Raw genomic sequence first — 12,107 nt, 5'->3', positions numbered from 1 at the left:
GCCCCAGCTCCCCTTGCTCCTCCCCTCCTGCCCCACCCTGCATCCCTCTCGCGGCGGGCTCCAGGCTCCTCAGCCTTGGGATTGACGTTTCGTTCTGTTCTGTCCCTCCGACCCTCAGCAGAAACCCTTCCATTCGCCCACCAGCGCCAAGCAGCTGGCTGGGGCACCCACTAGGAGTTCAGTAAGTGCTGGTTAAATGCATAAGCGGTTGCCTCCCGGTTAATAAGGACTGTGTGGCCTCGGAGGCGGAATGGGCAGTGAGGGTTAAAGAATGGGATGACCCCGGGGTCAGACCTGAGGTCTGGTCACTGCACTTCCCTTTCTTATCAGTTTGCTGGAGCAAGTGTCAACTTCCTAGCTTTAGTTTCGTCATCCGTAAAATGGAGGTGATAAGTTTTTATCTTGGGGTGGTGGAGCGTTAAATGGGTCAGTGCATGCACAGTTAAGTACAGGGTCTGGCAGATCGATCTCAATAAAGGATAGTTGTCACCCACACGACTCTGCTGGCTTCGCAGCCTTTTCCTCTAGTCCATTTAAGTCTCTGGCTTTCCAGTACTTTCGTTTCTCTTCTCAACTTCGCTTCTTTTTCCTGCCCTTTTGTGCTTTCTCTTTCTCACTGATATTCAGGGACTTTTCTGTTCCATTTGTTGGCAGAATGTGAAGGGTAGCCGGGCGGTGGTGGCGCACGCCTTTAATCCCAGCACTTGGGAGGCAGAGGCAGGCGGATCTCTGTGAGTTCGAGACCAGCCTGGTCTACAAGAGCTAGTTCCAGGCCAGGCTCCAAAACCACAGCGAAACCCTGTCTCGAAAAACAAAAAAAACAAAAAAAAAAAACAAAAAAAAACAAAACAAAACAAAACAAAAGAATGTGAAAGATATTGTTTTGTCATTGACTGGAAAGATCATTTGCAGCCGAGATTTTAAAAACTTTTGAAGAAGGGAACTGCGGGAAAGCTGGGTCCTAGGTATGAAGCTGCTCTAGTCCCTTATCTCCAGAGTCTGTCTTAAACTATAACCCTTTTTGTACCTTTTTGTACTCAGCTGTAATGCTGATATATACTGGGACCATTTTGTTTGCTTTTGTTACTTGACTTACAGCCCGTGTTTGCTCACACATCGAGTGTTTACTAGGGTCCACCTATGCCAGCTGCTGTGCCAGGCCTTAGGGATGCGTGCTTACTCTTAACACCCAGTCACTACCCTCAGGAAGGGTGTAGCCTGGCTCTTGAGATTTTAAACCTGCGAATCCCATTTGATTTTCAGGGTGGATTTGGGAATCAGGGATGGGGAGGATGAAATCTGGTCATTTTCTCCCCAAGTTTAAAAACTTATTTTATGTATATGGGTGTTTTGCCTGCTCGTGTATTTGTGCACCAATGTGTGCAGTGCCTACAGAGGTCAGGAGAGGGCATCAAATCCCCCAGAACTAAAGTGATCTGTCAGGTGGGTGCCAGGAATTGAACCCTGGTCCTTGGGGCTGGAGAGATGGCTCAGTGGTTAAGAGCACTGCCTGCTCTTCCAAAGGTCCTGAGTTCAATTCCCAGCAACCACATGGTGGCTCACAACCATCTGTAATGAGGTCTGGTGCCCTCTTCTGGCCTGCAGGCATACAAGCAGATAGAATACTGTATAAATAATAAATAAACAAATATTAAATAAATAAATAGTATGAAGCCTGGTCCTCTGGAATAGCAACCCTTGCTCTGAAGGGTTGAGCTACCTCTCCAGCGCCAAGCAAGTTTATTTTGATGTCTTTTTCATTGTCTTTTTCAATGGAAGACTGGTTTTTATTGGGCTTGTTTTTAGGTTTTTCTGAGGAAGTTAATTCTTTGGTGTTGAGGAGGATCCCATTTCACAGTAGCTTCTATATAATTTGAACCAAATGACTCCTAGAACTTAATAGGGAAAAAGGAAGGAAGCAGACAACAACCGTTGATTGAATTTGGAGAGAAGAGGAATGGAATAGGAGATAATTATACAAATAATAAAAATGGGCTTTGGGGTCAAGCCTAGAGAATTCTGCCAGCATTGACCCAGGAACTTGGGAGAGTCAGAGGACAGATATTAGGTGGTATGTTTTTTCTGCTGTTGTTTTGTTTTATTTTCTGAGACAAGGTTTCTCTGTGTGACAGCCCTAGCTGACCTGAAACTAGCTATATAGGCTGGCCAACCAGGCTGGCCTCAAAATCATAAGAGAACCTCCTGCCTCTGCTTCCCGGAACCTTTAGTTCCAGGAGTCGGGATAGGTGTTTCGTTTTGTTGTTGTTGTTGTTGTTTAAATGAATTGTTGAGACAGAAGCAAGTCTAGATTGCGTGTTTGTTTCCCGTGAATGTACGCTTTAGATCTGATCGTAATAGTTACAGTGAATCTTTGCTGTAGTCTTGGGGCAACGTGGCATAGTTTTTTGTTTGTTTTGTTTTGGGGACAGACTCTCGCTATAAAGCCCAGATTATCCACAGACTTGCCCTCAGCACAGGGTTTTTGAGAGAGAGATTAATCCAACAAAGATGAGTACAGTGTTGATTGTACTGTACTCTAGTAGTTGTTTGTGGTTTTGTTTTAGTTCATTGGTTGGGGGTGGAGGTTGGCAGAATCTGACTGTGTAAACTTTGGTTTGTGAACTGTCAGTGTAGACTAAGCTGGCCTTGAATTTATGACAATCACCCTTCCTCTACCTCCAATGTTCTGGGATTACAAGCTCATTTAGGAGCCAGCTTGCTGCCTCATGGGGGAAGAGCACTTGCCTTGCAAACCTGGTAACTTGAGTTCAATTCCTGGAACCCATGTAAAGGCAGACAAAGAACTGACTCCACAGTGTTGTCCTCTGGCTTTCACGTAGAAACCATGGTACAGATACACCTACATATGTGCATCTCTCTCTCTCTCTCTCTCTCTCTCTCTCTCTCTCTCTCTCTCTCACACACACACACACACACACACACACACACACACACTGGTAACAAATAAATAAGAATGTAAAGTTTGCAACTGGAGCAGAAAATGTAGGTGGAGATGAAGTTAGATATAGAGCTTTCCTCAGATGTCTGGTTTCAATGTTTGGGTTGGGTTTAACCTGTGAACCATTGGCTAGCCAGCAGGGACAGAAGCAGGGAAGCAACAGCATTTCATTTATAAAACAAATTATTCCCCAACCCTTTGTATTCCACCATAAAATCTTTGTTTGTTTATTTGTTTGTTTTTCAAGACAAGTTTCTCTGTGTAGTCCTGGTGGTCCTGGAACTCATTCTGTAGACCAGGCTGGCCTCGAACTCATGGTAGTGTCTGATTGTACTCCCAGCAGACATGAAGTTAAACTAGATGATCCCTGGGAGTTCTAGGCCAGCCAAAGCTATGGTGTGAGACTGTATATCAAAATAAATAAATAACTTAAAAGCCAAAATAAAGATGGATTGTAAGAGCCATTTGTGATTACACTAAATGATCTTAGCAGATTGTATTTACAAACTTATACACACACATATATGTAACAATTATAATTAAAGAGTAAAGAAGCCCAGGAGGTGGTGGCTCACATTTTTAATCCTAGCACTCAGGAGGCAGAGTCAGGCAGTTCTCTGTAAATTCTGACTAGTCTAATCTACATAGCAAGTTCCAGGATTGCCAGAATGGCACAGAGAAACCCTTTCTCAAGAAAACAAAACAAAAGCAAAACCAAACCCCCCCAAAAAACACAAAACCTTCAAAGAATAAGAAGCTAGGGGGGGCAAAAAAGCTGGGCATGGAGGTCCCTGCCTGTAATCTCAGCACTTGGAAGAAGTGTGAGGACCATGGGCTACTGAGACTGTAAACAAAACAACAAAAATAGTACAGGAATACTAATTGTTACTTTGTATTGAGTTTACAGAAGGTCCTTGAGCTGGGTGGTGGTGGTGCGCGCCTTTAATCCCAGCACTTGGGAGGCAGAGGCAGGCAGATCTCTGAGTTTGAGACCAGCCTGGTCTACAAGAGCTAGTTCCAGGACAGGTTCCAAAACCACAGAGAAACCCTGTCTTGTAAAAGCAAAAAAAAAAAAAAGGTCTTGAGATACTTGAGATATAAATGCTATCAGAGCCTCTAGTGACAAGTGACAATTACACTGCTGAGTGCATAATTCTGTTCTGGGTTACTCCTGGCTCTGGGTTTGGGAAATGCTCATTAAAATGATGGTTGGATATAGCCCACCTTCCATGTTTATGAAATTGATGGGGGATGGGGAGAAAAATTATAACTTTTTAAAAAATATTTATTTATTTATTATGTATACAATATTCTGTCTGTGTGTATGCCTGCAGGCCAGAAGAGGGTACCAGACCTCATTACAGATGGCTGTGAGCCACCATGTGGTTGCTGGGAATTGAACTCAGGAGCTTTGGAAGAGCAGGCAATGCTCTTAACTGCTGAGCCATCTCTCCAGCCCTTATAACTTTCTTTTTAAAAAAGTTTTACTTGATGTATGTATTCGTTTTGTGCATTCCCCCAGTATGTGGGTGCCTATGGAGCTAGGAGAGGGTGTTAGATCCCCTGGAGCTAGAGTTACAAGAAGTTGTGAGCCATCCGAAGTGGGTATTTGTACTCAGGCCCTCTGGAAGAGCAGCAAGCACTCTTAACCACTGATCTGTCTCTCTAGCCCATAACTTTTAACTTCACTTTTATGTTTTAAACTGAAATACTCATAGCCAAGGAAGCATTACTTATATATTTTTATGCATTTTATGTGTCTGCCTATCCGTATGTGTACCATATACATGCAATGCCTGAAGAGGCCAAAGAGGGCATCAGATTCGTTAGTACTGGAGTGCTGCCAAGTTGGTGGGTAGGTGCTAAGAACCAAATCCATGTTCTTTTTTTTTTTTTTTTTGGTTTTTTGAGACAGGGTTTCTCTGTGGTTTTGGAGCCTGTCCTGGAACTAGCTCTGTAGACGAGGCCGGTCTTGAACTCACAGAGATCCACCGGCCTCTGCCTCCCGAGTGCTGGGATTAAAGGCGTGCGCCACCATCGCCCGGCCAAATCCATGTTCTTTAGAACAGCAAGTGCTCTCACCTGCTGAGCCATCTCTCCGGTTCTAGCATTATTTATCTTAAAGACTGGAAGAGCTGGGCAGTGGGGTGGTGCATGCCTTTAATCCCAGCTCTTGGGAGGCAGAGGCAGGCGGATCTCTGTGAGTTCGAGGCCAGCCTGGTCTAGAAGAGCTAGTTCTAGGACAGGAACCAAAAGCTACAGAGAAACTCTGTCTCAAAAAAAAAAAAAAAAAAAGACTGGAATAAAAGGGCTGTATAGCACTAGCAAGAACGAGGGCCTTGTGTTTGATATCAAGCAGAGAAAAAAACAGAGGCAGGGCAGAGGGAAGGGGATTGCATTGAGAATATTCTTTCTCAATAAGACTAGAAGTTAACATTTTATTTATTCAACAAATATTTATAGACATCTTCTCTGTGCTAAATTGGCATTCCTTCTCACAGAAGAGGTTATTTAGCAAGTGAAGAATCAGAAGCTGTGATGAGGATTATGAAGGCCATGTGGATGGAAAGGAGAGTTTAGAGATTCATAAGTGATCTGGCCTGGGAAGGCCTTTCTGTAACTGAGCCCCCAGGGATGAAAAGAAGCCACATCTGTGGGGGAGAGCATTCTGTGTAGAGGGATAGTGAATTCTAAAGCCTGAGTGAGGAGAAGGCGTCCTTGGTGTTAGCGCTTAGAGAATAAGTGAAGGTGAGCTAGAGGGGAAATTAGGGTTAGTAAGCGCCAGGGTGTCAACCTGAGCAGCATTTGGTTCAAAGTCTGGCTTTGCCCACCTACTCAGAACTGTGGCCATTTTAGTAGTGTGATTACACTCCAGGATTACAGGTGTGTGCCACCATACCTGGCTTATATTCCGAACCATTTTCAGATGGGTAAATGGCAACCTAGAGCCATTAAATAATTTCCCCAGGGTCCCATAGCTAATCTTAGGAGATCCTTGGGACTTCAGCCCCAGTCCTTTCCCCCTCTGATGTCATTAGCTACTCCAATGTGCTGCTGTTTTTCTTTTCTTTTCTTTCTTTTTTTTTTTAAATATTTATTTATTTATTTATTTATTATGTATACAGCATTCCTTCCATGTATGTCTGCAGGCCAGAAGAGGGCACCAGACCCCATTACAGATGGTTGTGAGCCACCATATGGTTGCTAGGAATTGAACTCAGAACCTTTGGAAGAACAGTCAGTGCTCTTAACCTCTGAGCCATCTCTCCAGCCCTGTGCTGCTGTTTTTCTGCAGCAGAAAATCTCAGTTTAGTTATGGCAGTGGGTCTGAACCTGAGGTAGGGCAAAATGGGACTTTAGGCTTGTGTGAAAATTAGGCAGCGTAGGAAATGCAAAAACACTAGTCAGGAGTGTTCGTTGAGTCTAAATGGTTTTCATCAAATGTGTCACAGGACAGGGAGGAAACAACTCTTGATTTCTCCCAAGCCCACCCCAGACATGCCTTCTGTTGGCCAGTTTTGTCAGTCAACTTCAGCCCATTTCCCATCTGCCCATTAGGTGAAAGGAACAGATCTGGTGCTGAGTTCTCCCAGAACCCCACCTAAAGAGATTCAGTGGGCCTCCTGGCTGTCTTACTCTTGGGTTCTGTGTCTTATTGACCTCAGAAAGACCTTTGGAGAAACATGTTTAAAGCATAAATCATTATGACAGCTGAGGAAGACAGTTTGGCAATGCATTTTACAATTTCGATATCTTGACCTCTTGAAGCTCCTGTTAGTATTACTAATTCACTTCCACTGGACCAGTCTTTTGCCACCTTCTGAAATATTTACAAGGGTCTGGAGAAAGGGCTTAGAGGTTAAGAGTACTTGTTACTTCTGCAGAGGACCTGGGTTAGGTTCCCAGCACCCATCTCAAGTGGCTCACAACTGCTTGTAACTCTGGTTCTGGCCTCCAATGGTGCCTTCAAGTGCATGTGCATGCATACGTGTATATATACTCAGACACTCACATAAACACAATTAAAAATTAAAAATAGGGACTGGAGAGATGGGTCAGCAGGTAAGATACTTCTCTGCTCTTGCAGAGAACCTAAGTTTGACTCCCAGCGTATGGTGGCTCACAGTTGTCTGTAACTTCTGTTCTAGGGGATTCATAACCTCTTCTGGCCTCTGCAGGTACCAGACATGGTACACAGATATACATGCAGGCAAAACTCCCATACTTGTAATATTAATAATGATAATAATAAATTTTTAAAAATAAAAATGTCTTTAAAACCGGTTCCCAACAATATGCTTGGATATGTATCTGCTGCTTATAATGGTAAAATCAAAATATTTATGTTAAGAGAATTTTAGTTGATCCATATAATGTATTCTTTTTGTTTTGTTTTGTCTTGTCAGTGTCTACTATGTAGCTCAGGCTGGCCTGAGGTTCACTTTGTAGTTCCCACTGGCCTCTAATTGGGGAGCCTTGCAGACTAGGCTGTCTTGTAAACCAGGCTTGCCTCAAACTCACAGAGATTCATCTGCCTCTGTCTCCCGAGTGCTGGGATTAAAGGCGTGCACCACCATCACCCAGCAAAAGATGATATTTTGCTGCTGTTCCATTTCTATCACTCATTCTTTCCCTGTCTGTTGTCCTTTCTCATCATTTGTTCATCTGTTCAATGCGTAGTTGCTGAGTGCCTCTGACATTCCTAGCCTTTTTTTGATGCTGGTCTAGAGGGTGTAAGTGAGGCATTGTGGCCTCTGCTCTCATGGGCCTTACAAAGCTGTGTGTGCATGTGCTTGCGCATACATGCGTGCACGTACACATGCACGTACATGCTTACATGTACAACAAAGCAAGAAGATATGTAGACAAAGCAAAACAGACAACATGATCGTGCTGTGCTGGGGTGGGTGGCCAGGCATATCTTGTGTAGGAGGAGCATTTTAGTAGAGATGCTTTGTTGAGGCCCTTTATGGCAGATCATTTAGAGAGATCTCTTTAGAGAGATCATTCAAGACCATCAAGTAAGAATGAATTTGATGGCCGGGTGGTGGCGTATGCCTTTAATCTCAGCACTCGGGAGGCAGAGGCAGATGGATCTCTGTGAGTACAAGGCCAACCTGGTCTACAAGAGCTAATTCCAGGACAGGCTCCAAAAGCTACAGAGAAACCCTGTCTCGAAAAACTAACTAACTAACTAACTAACTAACTAACTAACTAACTAACTAACTAAATAAATAAATAATGAGTTTGATGAACCTGATCAGAAGAGGACTAAGGGCTCAGTCGCTCAAGCATATAGTAATAGAAAACTCAAAATGTCAGAGAATTAGGCATACAAAAAGTTTCTTGAACCTGTACTGGCTAATTTTATGTTTACTTGGCATAAGCTATAGCTATCAGATTGGAGGAAGCCTCAGTTGAGAAAATGCCTCCATAAGTAATGGGCTGTGGGGCATTTTCTAAATTACTGATTGATGGGAGTGGACTCAGCCCATTATGGGTGATACCACCCCTGGACTGGTGGTTCTGGGTTATTTAAGAAAGCTAGTTGAGCAAACTTTGGGGAGCAAGCCAGTAAGCAGCACCCCCCATGGCCTCTGCATCAGTTCCTGCCTCCAGGGTTCTGTCTCTCTTGAGTTCCTGTCCTGACTTCCTCCAGTGATGAGTAGCAATGTGGAATTGTCAGTCAAATCTTTTTCCTCCCCAGTTTGCTTTTAGTCATGGTGTTTCATCACAGCAATAGTGACCCTAACTAGGACAGAACCTGAAGATGTAAACTATACCTCCAGGTTGAATCAGACAGAATGACAATGTACACCTGTTGGGTATATCAGGGTGACGTCCAAGGGCTGTGGACTAAGGGGAAAGACTGAGATTCAAGGCTCAGTTAAGTGGTCTCAACTGAGTCTCTCACTTCAGTGCCGTCTTCTGAAAGTTGGGAAGAGGCCACCTCATGCCCGAGCAGGGCAAGGCTTCAAACGAGTGCGTGAACTTGGTTAACCACAGGTGCTGGTGAGTGTAGAGTATCTTGATTTAGTGCATGGATGAGCAGGTAGGAGCTGCAGGGTGCGTGGGTTCAAACACTGACATGGCTGATCGCTATGGGAACCAGACATTAAGGAGGAGGGGGTTATTTCTCTAGAGTGGGCTTATTGTTCTAATACAGGCTTTCTCGTGTGTCCTACTCAGACAGAAGGGACTTCATTGCTGGATGTTTTCGGTGGAGTCTTTACAAGACTCTTTTTCTGGGGGGTGGGGATTGAAGCAGAGCTAGAGTCAATTGAGAAAAGTTGGAGATTGATTTGTTTTGAGATTGTTTTCACTGTAGCCCAGGCTAACCTGAGCTTACTGTCTAAATTTGAACTTACAGCAATACACTTGCTGCAGTCTCCTGAGTGCTGGGATTACAAGTATTCTTCTGACTATTAAAGAAGTATGAAAATGAATTTAGCCATGACTATTGGGACCATTTATGAGAGAGAGAGTGAGTGAGAGAGAGAGAGAGAAGAGAGAGGTGCGCTTAGGAAAAGGACAGCACATACTTGAGTTGTGGAGTCTTCTCAACAGAGCTGCCTCCTGGCTCACTTTAGTTCACACTAATCCTGATCTTCTCATGGATGCCCATGATTAATTCCTATAGTTTTGTATCTCTTTGTGGGAAGAGGCCTGCAGGAGCTGGGCTGTGGGAAGAGGCCCACAGCTCCTTCAACATCTTTGTTGTTGCACTGCCTTTCTGGCTAGATCATAAACTCTTTGAAAAGAATTATGCTTTATGCTATTCTCTTCCACCACTGTGTTGACTATAGCGTCAGTAATTCATTTTTCATTATAATATCATTATTATTTCACATGTATGGATTTTGCCTGCATGTAAATCTGCAGCACATGCATGCTTTGCCTATAGAGGCCAAAAGAGAGTTTTGGTCCCCTGAACTGGAACCACATGATTGTGAGCCATGATGAGGGTGCTGGTGATTCAGAACACCGGAAGAACAGTCAGTTTTCTTAACCACTGAGCTGTCTCTATCATCCCAGTTTGTTTGTTTATTTTGTCTTTTGGGGACAGGGTTTCTCTGTAGCTTTGGAGCCTGTCTTGGAACTAACTCTTATAGTTCAGGCTGGCCTCAAACTCACAGAGATCAGACTGGCTCTACCTCCTAAGTGCTGGGATTAAAGGCATGCACCACCACCACCTGGCGTTTATTTTTATTTTAAATTATGTGAATGTGCCTCTGTCTGTGTGGGGGGTATGTGCATGTGAGTGCAATATGAGTGGTGGCCAGTAGAGGGCATCCCATGGAGCTGGAGTTACAGGAGGCTGTAGGCTACCTGACATGGGTATTTCCCAAAGTTGAGTGAGTATTCTCCAAGTGCGTTACATGCTTTTAACCATTAAGACATCTTTGCTACCCCCTCGCCTCCCAACCATGATTCTTTCCTGTTGAAAATATCATGTTCCCATTATTAAACATTGTGGCTTTTTGGTATGACGAGGCACTGAAAGAGTTACAATGCTGTATTCTGTAGCCTGCAGGTTTCCCTAGATGATGAATAAGCATTCCTGCTGCCTGAAGAACATCTGTGGAAACCTTGACCATGGCATCAATATCAGAACCTGTAACATTCCGAGAATTCTGCCCTTTGTACTATCTCCTCAATGCCATTCCCACAAAGATCCAGAGGGGCTTTCGCTCTATTCTGGTCTACCTCACAGCCCTGGATGCCAACGGGGACTACATTGCGGTGGGCAGCAGCATCGGCATGCTCTACTTGTACTGTCGGCACCTCAACCAGATGAAGAAGTACAACTTTGAAGTAAGTCTTGTTTTCCTTTGCGTCTGATTATGTGCCAGCCATAGCTGCTGTTTTTCCACTGGTGTTCCACCTGTACTACATGGGGCACTTTACCTTTGACTTTCTGGCCTCCAGCTTCATACCTCACTCCAACTAAATATTGGTGTTTTTCTTTCCCCACCTCTGTCAGGGACCAGCCTCGACAAAAATACCTTTCTTCCAAAGATGATGCCTGCGAATTTAGAAATATAGTAAAAAATACAAAGACGTGTACAAAAATAATAAAACACAGAAACACATAGGATAGTATCGGGAGGGAATTTCAGTGACTACTGAAAATTCAGCCGTGTTTAATTTCCAACAGTTTAATAAACCCCTAATTTCAAAAGGTAGGAGTAGAACAAAAGGACTTTCATTAACACACAAATTGAAAGGCCCGGGGTACAGTCAGCGCTCCTGCCCTTGACTCCTGCCCTCTACCAAACACTCTGTAGGCAAACCACTCCGAGGGTGGAATCCCAATTTATTTTCATAAAGGGAACAGAGCTTAGTTGGATCCTTAGACTTTTGTTTTAAGTAGGAACCAACTACTTCCCTGTTTCAGGAGTATGAGGTCTGGCAACTAGCCACACCTGTTTACAATAGCCTTGAGAGAGCAGAACTCTTGATTTACAACCAGGTGGGACCTCTGTTTGAATTAGAAGCACAAAACAAGTCTCTCTGACCTTTGGCCTCTTTGGGCCCCCACAGACCTCTGTCTCTAAAAATCTTTCCTCACTTTACAAGGACATTTAAATGTTTACCAATTACACCAGGCAGTGGTGGCACATACCTTTAGTTCCAGCACTCAGGAGGCAGAGGCAGGCAGATCTCTGAGTCTGAGGCCAGCTTGGTCTACGTAGTGAATTCCAGGACAGCCAGGGCTACACCAAGAAACTCTTGAAAAACAAACAGAACAATGTTTACCAATTGCTAACAAAGTTTGTTTCTCAGTGTTGTGCCCTGATTACGACCCCCAGAGAGAGACCACCAGAGAGGCCCAGACTGTAATAAGCAAGGTTTAATTGGCATAATACAAGCATATTTGGAACCCTCTTTGACCCCATTGCAGTGAGGTAGAGAGGAGTTGTATATCCTCTGTGGGGTAAGTTTTTAAAGGTGTAACTACAAAGAGGCTTTTTGAAGCTGCTTTTGGCACGGGTGCAAGGTCTTTTGCTCTGTCCCATCCTGCTTCTTTATCACCAGGTGACTGGCTGGCTGGGCTAAGTGACATTGTGCTTGGAATCTCCCGGGTAGGAGTAGGGAAGGCCACTATCTTCCTGGGAAAACATTCTGCTAGGAAATTTCTTCTCAC

General features: G+C 44.1%; 1 protein-coding gene across 4 annotated transcripts in view; it reads left to right on the top strand.

Annotated features, from left to right (window-relative positions):
* Positions 1-12,107, top strand: part of Tecpr2 (tectonin beta-propeller repeat containing 2) — a 103,620-nt gene that overhangs the window by 360 nt on the left and 91,153 nt on the right. For 3 of the 4 annotated variants that reach the window (XM_057782970.1, XM_057782971.1, XM_057782968.1), the window contains exon 2: positions 10,487-10,774. In XM_057782970.1, the coding sequence (XP_057638953.1) occupies positions 10,556-10,774 (219 nt within the window). In that variant the 5' untranslated portion in view covers positions 10,487-10,555. Of the gene's footprint in view, positions 1-13; positions 182-10,486; positions 10,775-12,107 lie in introns of those variants that run through there. The other variant, XM_057782969.1, reaches the window with a different exon arrangement.

Source organism: Chionomys nivalis, chromosome 10 (assembly GCF_950005125.1).
Source record: "Chionomys nivalis chromosome 10, mChiNiv1.1, whole genome shotgun sequence".
Lineage (NCBI taxonomy): Eukaryota > Metazoa > Chordata > Mammalia > Rodentia > Cricetidae > Chionomys > Chionomys nivalis.
This window is presented reverse-complemented; position numbering and strand designations above follow the sequence as displayed.